The 20,468-nt window shown below is 38.9% G+C and overlaps 1 protein-coding gene across 3 annotated transcripts in view; it reads right to left on the minus strand.

The window, feature by feature from the left end:
- The window catches only part of CACUL1 (CDK2 associated cullin domain 1), a 76,168-nt gene that overhangs the window by 36,133 nt on the left and 19,567 nt on the right, over positions 1-20,468 (minus strand). For all 3 annotated transcript variants that reach the window (XR_010147029.1, XM_001153044.7, XM_016919461.4), the window contains exons 2-3: positions 15,159-15,285; positions 14,170-14,272 (exon numbers count right to left, since the gene is read on the minus strand). Coding sequence is in view for 2 of the 3 variants with exons in the window: in XM_001153044.7 (XP_001153044.2) it covers positions 14,170-14,272; positions 15,159-15,285 (230 nt within the window). In the remaining variant the exon portion in view is untranslated. The remainder of the gene's footprint in view (positions 1-14,169; positions 14,273-15,158; positions 15,286-20,468) is intronic.

The raw sequence follows: 20,468 nt of genomic DNA on the forward strand, positions 1-20,468 counted from the left end.
TTATGCATAATTATATTAAAAATAATTTCAGTTGTCCAGTTTAAATAGTGAAATTGCGAAATACCACTAAAAATATATACATATACATACATGGTCCTAGTGTGAGAAATGCCTTACAGCAAGAAAGGAAAAGACAGATTTGATATACATACCACACCTTCACAGAAGGGAAGGGGAAAGAAAGCTTGTCATCTTTAATTTTCAAAGCTAAACAAGGAAGGTTGATTGGTCAGTCACCCGAATTTGATGTATATTAATAATTTTAGAAGAGGATTATTTGTTTAAATAATTTTACTAGTCAAGAGACTTAAATATACTATCATGTGGGTCAGTACTGCCCAAAGGAACTTTCTGTGGTGATGGGAATGTTCTAAATCTGCACTGTCCAATATGGTAACCACTGGCCACGTTTGGCTATTGAGCCTTGGAATATGATTAATTAAACTAAGGAACCAAATATTTACTTCATTTTAATTGTAATAGTTACACATAACTAACTGGACAATGCAGATGTAAAATACAAACGAGTTCTACAATTTCATATTTATATCCCTCCTCCTCTACCTACCCCCATCCTCGTCCCCAGCCAACCAAAATGAAACATGAAAAAAATTAAGAATATGTGCTTTTATCTTCACAAAAGCATTCTGGTTGTCTTCAAATAAGTAAGTGACTTTTGCATGCTAGAATGAAGTAGACAAGAAGGGATGGAAGAGAAGGACCTAATAAACATGACAAAACATGTATCTTTGTAAAAGTAATGTATGTTCATTGAAATTTTTAAAAATTTAAAATGCAACTATGGAAAAATAACCACTACTGGCTGGGCGCGGTGGCTCACACCTGTAATCCCAGCACTTTGGGAGGCCAAGGCAGGAGGATCATGAGGTCAGGAGGTCGAGACCATCCTAACACGGTGAAACCCTGTCTCTACTAAAAATACAAAAAATTAGCCGGGCGTGGTGGCAGGCGCCTGTAGTCCCAGCTACTCGGGAGGCTGAGGCAGGAGAATGGCACGAACCTGGGAGGTGGAGCTTGCAGTAAGCCAAGATTGCGCCACTGCACTCCAGCCTGGGCAACAGACCAAGACTCCGTCTCAAAAAAAAAAAGAAAAAGAAAAAGAAAAAAATAACCATTACCAACATTGGTAGAAAATTATTACCATTTTGGTATTTTTTTTTCCTGTGTGCATGTGTCTGTTTCTAAACAAATATGGCTTATTTTGTAACCTGATTTTATCGCCCAACTATAGATCGTCACCATCTCTCCCAGGTCAAATTTCTTTCTATAACCTAATTTTAACAACTGTTTGGACACATCATTGCCTATTTCATCAGTCCCTTGTCACTGGATACTTAGGCTATGCTTTGCTGTTTATGTTATCCAGGTCTGCACAGATACTTCTAATTCAGACTAGCATTCTAGCTGTGCAAATGTGTTGAGTGGCATCAGCAACAACACAACCTTTTTTTTTTTTTTTTTTTTTTTTTTTTTTTGAGACAGAGTCTCACTCTGTCGCCCAGGCTGGAGTGCAGTGGCGCGATCTCGGCTCACTGCAAGCTCCACCTCCCAGGTTCACGCCATTCTCCTGCCTCAGCCTCCTGAGTAGCTGGGACTACAGGCACCCGCCACCACGCCTGCCTAATTTTTTGTATTTTTAGTAGAGACACGGTTTCACCGTGTTAGCCAAGATGGTCTCGATCTCCTGACTTCGTGATCCACCCGCCTCGGCCTCCCAAAGTGCTGGGATTACAGACGTGAGCCAACGAGCCCAGCCCACTATCTTATTCTTAAACATAAGCTACACTGCACTCCCTGCTTAAGAGAGACTAGGTTCAGGAACAATGGTACATTTCCATACGCCAGTGGACCTCAAAGAATGCTTCTCTCCGAATCACCTGAAGGGACTGGTAATGACGCAGATTCCTTTGCCACACTCCAAAGTCTTGATTGGGAAACTTTCCAGAGGTGTGTATTTTTAGTGAGAACTTCAGGGAAGTCTGTAAACAGCTGGCCCACCTGTTAAGCATTTAGGAACCCTACACCTTAAGCCTCTTCCAAGAAATGAGAGGAGCTCTACAGGAAGGAAGTCTGCAGGATTCAAGAGAAAACTGAGCAGTAATCACCCATGTAACACAGGCATTTACTGCAGGACAATTTAGCTGCAAACTGCACTGAAATCAGTAAAAATATGATGCACTAACATTTCAACATTAACATAGGTGAATTTTTCCTCTTAAAAGTTAATGGCTTCTTGACTAGTATCAAATTCAGGGAGTATAAAGTTATCAAAATATAACTCAAGTTCCCCCTCAGCTTAGAATGCAGAAAGCTGTGAAAGAACATCACTCCCACTCTTATGGTAAGAAAAAGCTGGTTAACCAAAATAATCATAATTTTTCGAGCTCATCAGATACCTAAGGTTTCTTTAACTTACATTTGCAATGTCCAACTAGGTGAGAAGAATTTCAGAGTGACAAGCTCCTCTAAAAAAAAATAAAGGACACATGGACTATTTCTCTGTTGGTGATGGTAGTCATAAAAGCAGGTAAGCAAACAACAGAAATTGTAATGAATCATTAAAGGCCAAGTGTGAACTAACAGTGTAGAATCCCTGGGAGGCTTCAACACAAGGGCAGTCAGCGCCAGCACCTCCTCTCCAACTCTTTTCCATGGGTTTCCACTGGGTCATCAAGAGAAGGACTGGGGGCAGTGAAAGAAATCTGAGAGGCCATCCTCCATAGCAAGATGTGCCGGGCTTAGTAAGACCTGAGGATGAAGCAGGAATACCTAAAGAAGCCGATGAACACATCATGGGGTCCTCCATGACAAAAAAGGTGGTGATTAACTGCCAATGGAAGACATGAACAAAAACTGCCTGTGCCCTGGAACCTACCCAGATTCAAAGCAAAAGCCATTTGCTGAAAGGAAGGGGTAAGAAACCCTGCAACCTGGTGACCCTTCTTTAACCTTAGGCAAAAACTGTCTACCACTGGAAGACAGGCAGGTGATCCTCCAGCCGTCCTGACAAGCAAAGGTCAGCAACCATTTTCAGGATGGTAGAAAATCCACTCATGCCCAGGTTTCCACACTGTTATGAAGCAAAAATATACTGCTGCTGATGGAAGCACAGGAAATTTGCTTACTCCCAAGGTTCCCCAAAGACACAAGGTAAAATTTGGTTGCCACAGGGTGTGTGTGGGGCAGGACAGGGGAGGGGAGAGTCGGGGAGGGAACTCACCTGCACACCAAACCAGAGATCAACAAACTAGAGGCTGTGGGCCAAATCTTGTCTACACCCTGTTTTGATTAAGTACAGTTGTTCTGGAACACAGCAATGCCCATTCTTTATGTAATCTGTGTGGCTGCTTTCACCTGCACCAGCAGAGTTGAGCACAGGAGCTAGACAAAGACCACACGGCCCGTGAAGATATTTACTTTTATTTTATTTATTATTATTATTTCTTTGAGAGGGAATCTCGCTCTGTTGCCCAGGCTGGAGTGCAGTGGCGCAATCTCGGCTCACTGCAAGCTCCACCTCCCGGGTTCACGACTTTCTCCTGCCTCAGCCCCAAGTACCTGGGCCTATAGGCGCCCGCCACCACGCCCGGCTAATTTTTTGTATTTTTAGTAGAGACAGGGTTTCACCGTGTTAGCCAGGATGGTCTCGACCTCCTGACTTCGTGATCCACCTGGCTCGGCCTCCCAAAGTGCTGGGATTACAGGCATGAGCCACCGTGCCCGGCCAAGGCATGCCCATTTCTAAGCAGAAACTGTTCTTTTTAAGCTAAACTGTTCTTTTTATATACAATGTCCAACATTCAATAAAAAACTAAGACCAAAAAACAAAAACACAGCCCACTGTCAAGAATTAAACATTCAACATGCACAGAGATGTCCCACATGAAGTAGCTATCACAGACACTTTAAATAACTATGATTAATATATGCAATGACCTAGTAGAAAAGGCAGATAACATGCACAAAAAGATGGGAGAATTTCAGCAGAAAAATGGAAACTATTTTTAAAAGAGTCAAATGGAAATGTTAAAAATTCTCAAATAGTTTATTCCAAGTCCTTTAACATTTATTCCTATAATAAGTACAACGTTGGCATTTTTGTATCCCATACAAATGCACCTGGATGCCATCTCAAGGATCCTTAATACTATTTTCTCAATCAAATTGGTCATTTCTTTTTCTAAAAATCTGCCTTTAGATGACTGACTATAGCAAAAACTACTAATGGGTAATAAGCTTTCAGTCTAGCTTATTCCATGACGTTCCAGAGCAATACCATACTGCCATGGACAGATGTGTCATGGCCCTAGAAGCAACACCCATTACACACTGGAAGCTGACAAAGACGCTTCATAAAAATGGAATTTGTTGGCCGGGTGCGGTGGCTCACACCTGTAATCCCAGCACTTTGGGAAGCCAAGGCGGGCAGATCACCTGAGGTCAGGAGTTCAAGACCAGCCTGACCAACATGGAGAAATCCCGTCTCTACTAAAAATATAAAATTAGCCGGGTGTGGTGGCACATGTCTGTAATCCCAGCTACTCAGGGGGCCAAGGCAGGAGAATCGCTTGAATCCGGGAGGCGGAGGTTGCGGTGAGCCGAGATGGCACCATTGCACTCCAGCCTGGGCAACAAGAGCTAAATTCCGTCTCAAAAAAAAAAAAAAGGAATTTCTTTCCAAATAGACAAACACATCTGACATTCCATTCTCATTCTTGCTATGCAGATATTATTTCCATATTAGAATAATATCCAAAAAATAGTGATATAGAAGGTAACTGATCTTCAGGAGCTATTTAAGAGCTATAATATACATATTAGACACTTCTCATATAAACTGTAAGCATGGTTTTCAATTGAAAACTACAATAAAGTCAATTGAGTCTAAGATAGAAGATATTTCTCTTTTCACTTAGATCTTTTACTTCTTAAGCTATTATTATATGAAATTTTTTTCTTGATTTATTTCTAAAATAAGACTTCCTTAATTTTCCAAATACTATTTGGACTTAATAAACTGAATTAAACCTGGCTTCTGTGTTCCTGGGTTCATTTAGCTTATCTACATGAAATAATCTGTAATCTAATATTAGCTTTTAAAGTAACTAGCTAGGTGCCACTGAGCAGCTATAAAAGGTTCAAGGATTACTAAATGGAGAAATATCCAAAGAAGCCAGATACGCTAGGCTGACTTCTCACTTCCCCACATACTTTATCTCTATGTAACACTTAGCAAACAGTAATTTACACTACTTACACCTATTTGCTATTATTTTGGAAAGGAAACCTTTTTCCTTATCTTTTCTAACTTAAGTTACACAGTTTGGTCTCAAAGAAAGTATATCTTAAAAAGAATACAATTCATAATTGTACTCTGTACACCACACAAATGTACTCTGTACAAATGCAAACAGCTATTATTTATGTGATTTTACTCTCCTGCTCATTTTCCAACTTCTGGATGATGTTTTACCTGGAACAAATACATGCCTCTCGTAATGTCAGTGGTAAAGCCAGCATATGTTTTTGTAATCAACTTATACCAAGTACTTTTTACTGGATCTCTATTTTTGGGCCTGGTATTATGTTAAGTCCTATGAAGGCACATGAAAATACAAACAAAATCCTTTCTTTCAAAGGAAGATAGTAAACGTATTAGAATCATGGTCTGAATGAGAGCCTATTGAATGATCGAGGGTTAGGGTGTCTCCCTGGCAAATTCCTGGGTTTGCCATGACAACTGCTTTAAGTTCTAGTAGAGAGGAAAAAAATAGATCTTCACATAACTTAGAAACATTTTCAGTAGAACACACATGTAAAGGGCTATTTACCAGTTGCAATATTTATTTTATTTGAAACCTATGAAGGATATCAAGCAATTTTCTTATTATGTAAAATCTTATTCACTTTAGCAAGAAATAAACAGAGTATTTGGAGGAAAGTTTTCTTAGAATACACTTTGTAGTACAAGAGATTTAGAAATTAAAACCTTTAAAACACATAAAAAATTTCAAATGACCATACACAAGATAACCAGTTGAGTTATGCTGCCACCCACTGGACAAAAAATAAATAGCAACACAATCCTTGCTCTGATTTTAACCACCAAGGGACTAGCTCAGTTTATTGGCAATCTGGCAGTAAAGATTTTATATGCAAATTGGAGTTTATAAATAGTGAATCAAAGTTAAGTACTGTTGGCTGATTATGATTTAGTTTCTATTAATTTCCATTATTAATTTATTTGACAGTCAACTTACTTATTTTGCTTAAAACCAAGATACAGTTAGACATCAATATCACTCTAATTTTATTTAAATGGTTTAAATGTAATCAGTTAACTTCCTTTTAATTAAAAGTTAAATACTTAAAACTACTGTAAATTCAGCCTTATTTGAGATAAAAATTGCAACATTTCCCAGCACCTTTGTCTCTGTGGTCTCTCCTCAACAGGACCCTGAATGCAGGTTAGTAATATCGGCGCTAATCCTCCCACTTGAATGTTACTGTCCTGGCCTAGGAACCAAATCTCTGTGTCAACACTGTTTAATGGGGCTAACGTACAGTGTGAGTTCCAAAGCACTGACAAAAGAACTGTTAATGGGTCACTGACTATAAAACTACTATATCAAAACGTCAGAATATTTTTATTTGGTGAAAATATACTCTCTTTTAGATAACACATTAGCATATACAATAAATGTATCAACATTACTTGGGGAGAAAATGCCTCACAATTGTTTCAATGGATTCTGGATTCAGAAATACACATAGAAAAAATGAAATGAGGAAGTGTCATTTAAGACAGTTTTAAAAGATTTTATATCCATCTATCCATTATAGTAGTCCCCCACCTTATCCAGTTTCCCTTTCTGAGATTTAAGTTACCACAGTCTGAAAATATTAAACAGAAAACTCCAGAAACAAACTTTTTTTTTTTTTTTTTCTTGAGACGGAGTTTCGCTCTTGTCACCCAGGCTAGAGTGCAATGGTGCGATCTCGGCTCACTGCAACCTCCGCCTCCCAGGTTCAAGTGATTCTCCTGCCTCAGCCTCCTAAGTAGCTGGGACTACAGGCATGTGCCACCATGCCCGGCTAATTTTGTTTTTTTTTTTTTTAGTAGAGATGGGGTTTCTCCCTGTTGGTCAGGCTGGTCTCGATCTCCCGACCTCAAGTGATCTGCCCGCCTCAGCCTCCCAAAGTGCTGGGATTACAGGCGTGAGCCACCGCGCCCAGCCACAATTCTTAAGTTTTAAACTGCATGCCCTTCTGAGTAACATGACGAAATCTTAACACCATCCAGCTCCATCCTGCCTGAGATATCTATCAGCACTTTGTCCAGCACTTTGTCCAGCATATGCACACTGTTGACACTATCCGTCAGTCACTTAGCCATCTCGGTTATCAGTTCAACTGTCACGATTGTCATAGCAGATGTTCAAACAACCCTTACTTTACTTAATAATGGCTCCAAAGAGCAAGAGAAATGATGTTGGCAATTCAGATATGCCAAAGAGAAGCTGTAAATGATTCCTTTAAATGAAAAGGTGAAAGTTCTCAACTTAGTAATAGGAGGAAGAAATCTACTCCAAAGGTGGGGCTTGGACATCAGGACCAAACGGAGGACTAGCTAAAAACAGGTCAGGACAGAAGCACCTCCCCAAAAGACATGCCCACCAGTGTGCCATGTCAGTTGACCATTGCCATGGCAACACCCAGAAGTTACTGCCCCTTTCCATGGCAACAACCCAACAACCCAGAAGTTACCACCGTCTCCCTCGTTTTAGAAATTTCTGCATACTGCCCTTAATTTGCATATAATTAAAAGTGGGTATGAGTGCAGAACTGCCTCTGAGCTGCTACTCTAGACACAGTGCCCATGGGGTAGCCCTGCTCCACAAGGAACAGTACCAGTCTGAAATTGTCTTCCTTTTTTTAATGTAGCGCTTAGTCTTTAACATTTCACATAGTAATAGACATGCTGAAGTTATCCTATTTTCTATTTATCTCATCTGTTCTCTGTACTTTTAAAAAATCCTTTCTTGATTTCTTTATTTTAAAATTATCCCATTTTTTCCCCTCTATGTCTTGTTAACTATGTTTTTTTACTACAGACTGTATCCTTGTCACATTATAGTTGAAAATAAAGTAGTACTTTACCATTTCCTGGACAATGCAAGGCTTCAGAACATTTCAAACCTTCACTCCTCCCTTCAAACTTACACATTATTGTCACGAGTTTTGATTTTATATATATATATATATTCTTATACCCTAGAAGACATTATCATTATTATTGATCCACACTTGCATATTTATCTTTTCCCTTCTTCATTCCTACATATCTTCAAGTTTTCATCTGGGAACATTTTCTTTCTATCTGAAAAACACTTTTATTTGTTTAAGAAACTACTGGTGATGAATTCTCCCAATTCTTGCCTAAAAATGTACTTCACAATTTTGCCTGGTTTGATGCCTCATTTCCTACTATGACTAGTTATTTCTGATTAAGTGCCAGATACTGCTTATGAAAAACTATGGAAACAATCTGATGCCTAGGATAACGGTATCTCTCCAGAATTTACTTTTGCTACTAGTAAGCTTAATCGAGGCTCTAGCAAATCAAGACCACCTTTTTTTTTCTTTTTGGGAGACGGAATCTCGCTCTGTCGCTCAGGCTGGAGTACAGTGGCACCACTGCAACTTCCGCCTCCCGGGTTCAAGCAATTCTCTGTCTCAGCCTCCTGAGCAGCTGGGATTACAGGCGCCCACCACCACACCCAGGTAATTTTTTTGTATTTTTAGTAGAGACAGGGTTTCACCATCTTGGCCAGGCTGGTCTTTAACTCCTGACCTTGTGATCTGCCCTCCTCGTCCTCCCAAAGTGCTGGGATTACAGGCATGAGCCACTGCACCTGGCTGAATCAAGACCATCTTAATCCAATCAGGAATCAGGCTTTAGCAAATGAGAAGGCTAGTCTTTTTTTATTCTTGCTAGTCCTGGGATGTGGTACTTCAGATTTAATGAGCCTTATACTCCAATTTATTACCCAACCCCCACAAGTGTTGTCAAAGCTCTATTAAATTTCTCAGCTCATTAGCCTCCTTTTCCAGAATAAATAGGTGACCCCAGTAGATAAATGGCTCAAATGTTAGATTCCTCTATCTCAGCTTCCTTCTTCTCTTAGATCCTGGCCCTATAATTCACTTTGTTAGTCCTGTGGTCTGATTTTTGTAATTGCTCTCAGCAGGGGGGGTGGTCCACACTATCTAGTCTTATCAATTATATGTCCACTACCAGACCCAGTAGAGTCATAGTTAAATAGGATACATTAGGGTTCCCACTAGGAACCCCTGCAACCAATAAAACCACTCAGTTTTTTTAACATGGACCAAAAAATCAGCTGTGATTAATTAAGGAAAGCAGTAAATAGTATTTTAGATTTTTGAACAAGAAAGTATGTCCATCAAATTAGGGTTTTTAGGTTGTTCAGCCAAAAGAAGAGACTGCAGGAAGACAAACCAATTAAAAGAATATTACACTAGTGCAGGCATGAGCCAGTGATGACGTGGAAGAGGAAGACAACGATGGGAATCAAAGAGGACAGAGCAAGAGATATTATAGTATTCCATCCACCTTAACTAGCACCCAGAAATAGGAGAGAAAAAGCTAAGAGGAATATGAAATACCAAGCCTCAGAAAGAAACTAATTTGAATGAAGAGAAATTTAGATTTAGACCTCAGTATGAGGTATCTATAAGATGAAATTCAAATCCAACAGGCAAGTGTAGGTCCTAATGTTAGGGTCCTGGTCTCTCACAAAAAATATGGTAATTTCTAAATGTTTCCATAGAATTTTCCAAAACTATTCAGAATATTATTTACTGAATTGGTAAACCAATTTACTCTCTACAGTCATCTATTTCCCTTCACTGGTATAGGAAAATACCAGAATTGGAAATATACATTTTGAGGCTCTGGAGATACAGAAAAATAAAAATAAATAGAATTTCATTATTACTTTTAAAGAAAGAACAGCCGGGAGTGGTGTCCCATGTCTGTAATACCAGCACTTTGGGAGGCCAAGGCAGGAAGATCACTTGAGTCCAGAAGTTCAACACCAGCCTGGGCAACATGGTAAAACCCCACCTCTACAAGAAATACAAAAATTAGCTAGGCATGGTGGTGCACACCTGTAGTCCCAGCTACTCGGGGTGCTGAGGCCGGAGGATCATTTGAGCCCAGGAGGTCAAGGCTGCTGTGAGCCAGCATCACACCACTGCACTCCAGTCTAGGTAACAGACTGAGACACTGTCTCATAAATAAACAAGAAGAGGGGAGTTAATAAGGACGAGAGAAGAGCCTGGTTTAAAAAAATTAAGGCAAAAGATACTGTCACAATTTTGAACAATCCAGCAGTAAGTTAAAATGTATAGATACACATACAGTGAAATATAATAGTAAGGAGAACACTAAGGGGACTTAGCTATTTGTTTTATTAGTTTAACAAGACAACAAAAAAAACTTTAAAGTGCCTGAAGTAAAGTAATTTTTTCCAAAATGAAAGAAATGTGTTTAAAAAAAAAAAAGAGGCAGCAAGTTAGATTATGCTGTCATGTAAAAAATATTTACATTCAACAAATTATTCTAAAATCTCTAAAAACCATGTTCTCTAGTTTTTAAGTCAACACCAAAAATAACTGGAGAATATGGGAACATTATTTTATATACTTTTCAATCTCCCCAACAGGATATGCCTTGGGATAAAAATAAATAAGTCCCTCTGACATATAAACTATACAAACCCACAGCTATTTTAAGATGCCCTTGACTGAGGCTGACACCCTGTAGGTCCAAATCATTGATTTATCAACTCCAGCACTAAATTTCTGATTATCTGCCAAATGCAACTCCTCCCACACTCTTATTTTGGCTCATAACAACAATATTTCATTATGAAAACCAGAGCTGCAAACAAAATGCTCCATCCAAATAAAATGTTTCTGGCTCATAAAGCCTGGCACCGTCTCTTGATCTGTCCCCATGAAAACTGCCTTAAGGTCTCTATAAAATAAAGGTTACATCAGGCCACACACATCACACTGAACAAATAAATAAAATGCTTACAAATCTAGAGAGCACAGGAGTAGTGGTCATCTGAAGCTAATTATGCTACTCTTTCCATGAGTACAGGTCACATTTAGTTACTCAGCATTCAGCCAGAACACATCTGCTGAGTTGTAATTGTGGCAGACACTAAGGATAAAAAGACAAACACGATAGAGTCCCTCCCCCTCAAGGAAGGGCCTGTGAAGTAGTCAGACAGGGAAGCAGAAAAAATAACACAATCACTGCCCTAATAGAGTTCTTATTGCTGAGATGCTATGGATCCACAGAAGAAATGCCAATAGTCTGTTCGGTTTTGAGAGGAGTGCAGGAGTTCCAGGAAGGCTTTACACAGATGGACATAAATGAGTTTAAGCCTAAGAAAAGAATGAAGAAGCATTTGCCAGGCAGGAAACAGAAGAAAAAATACCTTACACCTTAGTGTAAAGAACTACAGATATTTTAGTAAATCTACTTCCTTTTGATGTCGAGAAAATACCTTACACCTTAGTGTGAAGCAACGAGATATTCTAGTAAATCTACTTCATTTTAATGTCAAGAAAATTTATAAGATGATATATATTAGCACGTTTAATGAAGAGGCAAACACACAAATGCTGAGTGACAGAGCTGGAAACAGAGCCCTGGATCCCCATGTTTTAAACCACTCCCCGCTGCTATTTAATAATGGTTACAATCTTTATAATCGTATAAAAGGAATCATTCTGAAGCTAGATTTTTCATAAGACCATATTGCTGAACTCTAAGTGGGACATGTATTGATTCTAAAAACAAACTAAATTCCCTGGTTTTATATCATATATCACCCCTTTTAAAAAATACTAACATCAGGCTGGGCACAGTGGTTCACACCTGTAATCCTAGCACTTTGGGAGGCCGAGGCTGGCAGATCGCTTGAGTCCAGGAGTTTGAGACCAGCATGGGCAACACGGCAAAACCCCATCTCTAAAGCAAAAAACATAAAAATTTTGCCAGGCATGGTGGCATGCACCTGTAGTGCCAGCAACTGGGGAGGCTGGGGTGGGAGGATCGCCTGAGCCCAGGGAGGTCAAAGCTGCAGTAAGCCATGATTGCACCACCGCACTCCAGCCTGGGAGACAGAGCGAGACCCCCATCTCAAAAAAATTAAAAAAAAAAAACACTAACATCAAAAGAAATATCACTCTGATTTATGTTTTAATCATTAATAAGAATCATTACTATATTAATATAAAACTAAAAATTATTTGGTTTCATAATAGGCTGTATTAGTAGGGTGAGGGAAAACAGACACTGTGATATATACAGAACTGATGGGAATGCAACTTGATACAACTTCTGTGAACCACAATTTGGACTTAGTAAACGACATTACTTACAAGACTGACTATTCACTTCAGCACTGTTAGTAATGGCCAAAGACTGAAAGTAACCTAAATATTCATCAATCAAAAACTGGTTAAATTAAGGTATATCAATGAAGTAAGGCAGTTGAGATAAGCATTTCAGTAAAACAGTTGAGAAATGATGATGAACCTGACTAGGGTACTGGCAAATGAACAGAAGTGTGTGACAGGGTCCACAGCGAGACCCGAAGTCCATAAACTGGATTCAGGTAGAAATTCAGGTAGATGGTGGAGTGAAGAATTAGAAAGCAAATCACTCAAAAGCTATAAAGCATAGATCTAGGGTTTCATCAACAATTTATACACAATGCCTAAGCACTAAACATATGTGTTAAATGAATAAAGATTTTATAGTTAGCGGCAAAAAGATGAAGAAAGAAATTTATACTAACAACAAGAAAAGTATATATTTGACTATGACAAAACACAGCTCTATCATTTGAAACAGAAAACAAAATGCTACTTACTGCAACAACTGTTTGGGGAAAAAAAACACAAAAAAACTAAGTTATCTCAGACCACAAGTTGTGAAGAACAATATCCAAGCCCAAAGCACACCCCAGCATGTGCTATAAACTGTGGTTATTTCAAAACTGCTGGGGTGCTTCCTAATTGTGGTATAGACCCTGGTAATCTATTGCTGAGTGACTTTTTTTTTTTTTTTTTTTTTTTGAGACGGAGTCTCGCTCTGTCTCCAGGCTGGAGTGCAGCGACGCAATCTCGGCCAACTGCAACCTCCGCCCCCCGGGTTCAAGCGATTTCCCTGCCTCAGTCTCCTGAGTAGCTGGGACTCCAGGAGTGTGCAATTTTAGTAGAGATGGGGTTTCACCATGTTGGCCAGGATGGTCTCGATCTCCTGACTTCGTGATCCACCTGTCTCGGCCTCTCAAAGTGCTGGGATTGCTGAGTGATTTTTCTAGACATTCTTCTACTTCTATACCAAAAGCAAAGTGGGATCAAGCCCTGGTATAAAGATTACTTGGTTGGTGCAAAAGTAACAGAGGTTTCTGTCATTATTTTCAAAGGCAAAAACCACAATTCCTTTTGCACCAACTTAATCATACCTGATCTTCAAGCACTGAAGGTTTACTGAAGTGGGCAGGGGGAGGATCAAGCTAAGTGCTCCCTTAAACAGGAGTTTTTCTGCAACCTGCCCCAGATTTTAGAGCTGAGATGATGCCTATTTACAGGAGGTTTATCAATAAAGTGTTTACTTCAGTTGTTTATATTGAAAGGTATTATAAATTAGTAGGCAAACCACTCTTCAAAGATGATAATACAAGTTCCAAAACAAGTTAAAATATACACATATTTTTTGTATCATAAAAGTCACCAAATATTGACATTGACAGAAAAAAATAAAGTTTTAAATAAAAGAAATGTTGACATGGTAATCAATAGAATCAGTTAAGGTCTGAAATATATTTAATCCAAAAATTTCCACAATTTATACCAAATTTTCAAATTAATCATCTATTCCAAAAATTACATGATTTGATCAACATTCACCTAGAAAACATTTATAAATTTATATCATAATCAAATTAACAAGCTTCCAAATGTGTATTAGAAAAGCTAACTGTAACCAGTCAGGAAAACCCAAGGAAGCAAAAATCAATACAATCAGTTCTTTACCTGCAGCTCCTTCGAGACTCTCTCTAAGTGATTAGTTATCTTTTTAATCAGATCACTATACATCTGTTCCGAGTGCTGCTGGCATACACATTTATACACACAACTGTAAAACAAACAAAAACCCCCACAAACCAAGTTAATCATAAAGCACTTAACTCAGTCCAAGGTTAAAGAACACTTTTGATATATAACCACTGATCCAATAATTCATACCTTCAAAAAGTAACCAATCACAACTTTTAAATAAAAAATTTATCCTCCCCCATCGGTGTTCGGATGGAAAAGACAGTACCATCTGCTATAAATATGCCCTTCTAAGTAGTGTATTACACATTTAATCAGTACTAGATAATCTAATAGTAGGTGAGAATCTAAGGTCTGAATATGATAACTATTTATAAACCAGGTTCTCCTTCTCTTTTTAAATGAATGTCAAAATAAGGAAGAGAGAGTGATTGATAATCAGTAGAGAGAGGTTTCTAACTCACGGAAGTGTTTGCAATACAACCTCTTTGTACATCAGCTGTGTGGAACAACATACTTGTCACTTCCTCCTTTCACTGTGCTGATCTCATATCCCACCCCACTTCCTAATTTGCTGCTTCCATTAACAGGAGCTGAGAAACAAAATAACGGAAGAGAGTTAGAATTGTATGTCAATAAACACCAACAGATTAAGGTCTCCCTCTGAGACTAAAAATATGATTTTTACACCAGATACTTCAGTCATTCTTGCTTTTATTGCTGACTTCCACAGTGTCTGCATTATGTATGGTGGAGGTGGCAGGCTTACTCTGTCATGATCTGAAAACCACTTTTGAATCAAAAAGTATAAACCAAACCCTCCAATCCGTAAGTGTGGAATACATAAAACACTTACAGAGCCTCATCTTATGCATTCTACATTACATGTTTGTGTGAGGCATAATTCAAATGCCTTGAACCTTGGTATACCCTTTCAAACCCAAGCAAATTAAATCTTAACTTACCTGTATATCTGTTCATAGGATATGGGGATATAGTCACCAGGACTCTGAGTTAAAAGTTGATCTATGGCACCATCCAATTTTGGCCAGTATGTGCTCTTATAATCTTCAATAGTTATAACATTCATTACTAAAAGTAAAAAGTAAAATAAATATTACTACATGCCACATGTGGAGCAAACACAAATCACAGCCATTTTGCACTCTCAAATTCCTCTCACTTACTCTTCTGATTTTACACTGACACTCTATCACCTAACTATCCTATTTCAATTAAAAACAAAAAAGGCAACCTGATCAAGGATGTTAAGCAGCCATTAATCATGGGTTTAAGAGAAGTTAGTATGAACCCGTCCATCTTTAAAAATAACAACCAAACAAGCAATCATCACTGGCTTCCTTCTGGGTTTCCTGTAAGCTTCTGTCATTAGTGGAGCAGTCTCAAACATGCTCTGACCCTCAAATACACACTGCCAATTATGTGACAAAATGGCCTATCAATGAACCACAGGAAAATTCGGAGAAATCGTGAACACCAACAATCAATCTTTGCAGACATCCTCGAGGAAATGTGCCTGACAGGACAGGACTATGAGGATTAAGGTCCAAATGCTGCAGTCACAAAGAGGTTGCTGTAAAACTTGCCGAGATTTACACCACCACCAGCACCTCTTCATCATTACTACAGCTCCAACTCAGGCTGCTACTATCTTAAACTGGATAAGCCCAACAGAAAAGAAGTCAGTGAACTGGGACCCTGCGCTGAGGCTTACTTCATTCCTACAGACAGGCTCTTACTCCCACACTACAGGTTTCCACAAAGCATTTGTACAGTGGATCCTAACAGCTTTGAAATCCAGGTAACAGTTGCTTCACGGCACTGAAATGTTAATATTAAAAAAAGAGCTACCAGAAGAACCTGCCTATATTCTGTGTCATGAATCACAGTTACCTCAGGAGTAACAACAACGAGACCAGGTATTTCACTGTTTATTTTACCAGACTAGGAAGCAGACTGGTTAAGTGACTTCCTCAAGAACTCAAGGCTCATTACTGTCAGAGATACCAGGTAAAGCAAAGCCTTCCCAGTATCTTTTTATCACATTATCGATTTCCACACCTTAGTCATCCAGGTTCAAGATTTTTTTCTATGTACCATCTATATCATTTTTGTTCAATCCTTTTTTAAATCAATTCACTTCTGTTATTTAATTTTATTTTACAGGACATCTGAGGAATGAACTACTGAGAAATGTTCACAAAACCACATGGCATAATCTTAAATCCATTTTGCTAAGTGAAAGAAGCCAGACCCAAAGGGCTACATATTCTAAGAGTCCCATTTACATGATACTAATAAAGGCAAAACTATAGGGAGGAAAACAGATCAGTGGTCGACAGGGGCTGGAAGGTGGGGAGAAGGATTATCTATAAAGCAGTAGCATGGAGGAATTTTTATGGCAATTAACTGTTTTGCATGAAATTGTGGTGGGGGATACACCACTTCACGCATTTGTCAAAACCAAAAGAACTGTACATCAAATTACTATGTAAATTTAAAAAATCAACAAGGCTGTAGTGGTAAAGATGAAATGCAAAACACAAAAAATGAACCTAATTACAAATGAATCACATAACCCAAACTGAATGGAATGGGGAATAAAGGAGTGTTTTGACTAATGTAAAGCTAAAGACAAAAAGAACCGTACATGCACGTGCGCAAACATAACAGTAGGAAGAGGCCAGACCATGTAGGTCCTTATGGGCCATTGTAAAGACTTTGACTTTTACTCTAAGGTGGAAGCCTCTCTGGAGGGTTTTGAGCAGAGGAGTGACATGATCTGGCTTAGGTTTTATATGGATCATTCCAGCAGCTGTGCTGAGAGTAAACTAAGTTTGGAGGCTGTGAGCTGATATGGGGTTGGGCCAGATGGTGGCACTGAGGACAATAAGGAGAGATCAGATTTTGAAGATATTTTAAAAACAGAGTCAACAAGATTTGCTGATAGACTAGACGTGAGATGTGAAAGAAAGGTCGAGTGGCTCCAAAGTTTTTGGCTTCAGCACCGAAGGATGGGGTTGTCGTTTACTAAAATGAGGAAGACTGCACGAAAAGCTTAGCTGTCCAGCGGGCATAGCAGATACTGTTGGTGCCCCACCCATTTACCCCATCCACACCCTACGACTACTTCTCTCAATGTTCTGTCCAGCTGCCAGAGCTTGCTCTGCTTGCGGGAGGAGCAGGTAAGAAACTGTGGGAGAATTAACAACCCCAGAGCAGCCTTCAACCAATGACTACTGAGGATTCAGTGTCATTACCACCAGTAGCTCCCTCTCCTTTTGGGTGAGGTGACTCTAAGGCCCCTGTGCTATACTGACTCCCAGAGCTCCCCACTGGTACTAAGCTCCAGCTGCCTACAGTGGTGACTTTACCTTACTGGCTTCCTTACCTTCCCTGCCTCACTTCCCCAATCCCCCTAGAGCTGCTTCCCAGGGTCACCCTCTTGCACTTGATACTGAAAAGGTTACACACTAGGCTCTAGAATATGACCTTTGTATTTATGTAATCCTTAGGATTCAAAGAAAACTGAAAAAGAAATTACATTCTCACTGTGTGATTCTGAGTTACAGAATCCCTTATCAGTGTACCACCTAAACCACATGAAATACCTCTCTACACCAAAAGTTGAGAGTTGAAGGTTAGATAACACGCTCAAAAAGAAAACTGCAAGTAGTAACACCAGGAATTAACATACCTATCTTCTGGGCTCCTAAAATGCTTAGTTCAATAAACCACATGCTATGGCTCCAGCTGGGAGCACTCCTACTTCTCAAGCACAGGCTTCGCACTTTAGCAAATCACCAAGTCAAAGATATGAAGAAGAGGAAAAAGAAACCAAAATGTAAAGTCCTGCAGTTCTAAGTACAGAATGGGGACTCACTACAGAAACAGTGACTGCTGATGCTTTTAAATATCTTTGAAAAGAGACTTAAAAGCCAAATTGAAAAAGGCATGTGTCACAGTAGAGAATCTTAAACCCTATTTCCACATACAAAAAAAAAGCTGTTTCTATTTCCACACATATTATTTATTATATACAATATACATCTATGTTACCTGCATAGTAAATAGAAAGCCAATTCAGTAACCTTATATGCTAGCTAACATAACTTTCTTCCCAGGAAGGTTCTTCATAACCATCTGCAGTCAACACTTAAAATGACAATCCAGGAAACTTCAAGATATTTGTTATTTACTTGCTTATCTTAACGCAATCCTTGGTTTAAAAAACAAAAACTCCTAGCTATTTGTTCAGTTTAACATCTGACACATATAGCCTCAGAGTGTGTGTGTAATCTTGAACTTAAAAACTAGATCCTCTTGTTAAGAGATATGTAATCACTTTCAACTTTGCCCATAGAAAAGCTTACACTCACCAAAAGAAAAAGTAGGCCAGGCGCACTGGCTCATGCCTGTAATCCCAGCACTTTGGGAGACCGAGGCGAGAGCACCGCCTGAGCCCAGAAGTTCAAGACTACACTGGGCAACATGGTAAGACCTTACCTCTACAAAAACTTAAAAAAAAAATTAGCCGAGCGTGGTGATGCACACCTGTGGTCTCAGCTACTCGGGAGGCTGAGGCAGGAGGATCTTTCAAGCCCAAAGGTCAAGGTTGCAGTGAGCCATGTTCATAACCCTGTACTCCAGTCTGGACAACAAAGCAAGACTGTCTCAAAAACAAAACAAAACACAAAAGAGTAGCCAAAATTCATGCTATGTGTAGAAGACAGCTGATTTACTACTTTAAAATGAGAATGCTAAGATCAGAGCAGCATGACGGGATCTTAGGAGATCTGCAAGGCTGCCTATTTAGACAATTTTTCAACTTTTTATTTCTTGATTTCTACAGTTCAGTATTAAGCCTGCATTAGAAAATACATAAGCAAAAGGAGGAAATAAAAATCACTCGTAATTTCACCACCAGTATATTGCGGCTGTGCCAGTGTACTGTGCCAGTCTTTTCAATGTATATTGTACGTGGCTAAAGAGTATATACAGACTTCCAATGAGGTAAAGAATTCCTTGAATTTTACTTTTTAGATAATTAACTAAATTCCTTTTCTGTATGTAATGAGCAATATCAGCAAGTAAGAGCCAAAATTAAAGTATGAAACCTAAACAAAAGTAAGTTACCATTAAATTACTAAACTTCATCTGGGTTAGATTTTCAGCTTGAAAATAATGAACTACTTTTTATGCTATTTAAAGAAGGCACTACAGGCACAAATACCTACAGGAGCCACGCTAATAACATACATAAGTAAAGCAGGCCTGGTGCAAGAATAAGAAAAGTGGTGAGGGCTTTATTGAACAGCAGAATGTGTGTTGCCCTCTAGAGGCATAGAGGTTCAAAAAATTTTAAAACACTTACTAAAAAAATGTAAAAACATCATGCCACAAGGCTTAAACCTAGAAACACATATTTATAAGATAATAAGCTCACACAGTCTAAATCCCACTGAGAAAGTAGTTTAACTGACCTTTACTAAATTAAAATGAAACAAAGTCTGAAACACATGGAATAGCTGGAATCTTCATTCAGGAAATATTATCAGGTTGCTGATAAACAGGAAACCATTAGAGGTCTATAATTCATACCAGGCAAGAATAAATATGTTCAACTCTCACACTTTTTTAATCCAAATAACTTGACATATTATTTGTTTATTGTCAATCTCCCTCAAATTAGACGTAAGCCCCATGGAGAAGGAATTCACTGCTAGAGCCCCAACTCTAAACAGTATATGACACATGGTAGGTACCCAGTAACATCTGTAAAGCGAATTAACTTCGTGAGTCAAAATAAATGCTGAACAGAAAAACAGTGAAAGATATACTACTTATTAGCTGTTTTGGAATTAAAGCTTAAATTACATTTGATTTCACACAGGCTAAAGCAAACCAGGTTAGCCCTACTATATAATCCTTTTAAGGGTTTTTTTGTTTTATAAGGGAAGAATAAATTCAGGAATTATAGTAAGCATTATGAATTCATACTTGGTCTACTGCAGAGACTGATCATTACTTTCTATCAGTGCCTCAAAAGTGTGAGATCCAGAGCAGCAGCATCAGCATCACCTGGAAACTTGTTGCAAATGCAAACTGTCAGGCCCCAACACAGACCTGCTGAATCAGAAATTCTAGGGGTGGGTGGAACCCAGGAAGCTGTTTAACAAGCCCTCCAGATAATTCTTACGCCTGTTAAAGTTTGAAAACCACTCTAATGCTTCAGCAGCCCTGGACAGCCAGGG

This window comes from Pan troglodytes, chromosome 8 (genome assembly GCF_028858775.2).
Source record: "Pan troglodytes isolate AG18354 chromosome 8, NHGRI_mPanTro3-v2.0_pri, whole genome shotgun sequence".
Taxonomy (NCBI): Eukaryota; Metazoa; Chordata; class Mammalia; order Primates; family Hominidae; genus Pan; species Pan troglodytes.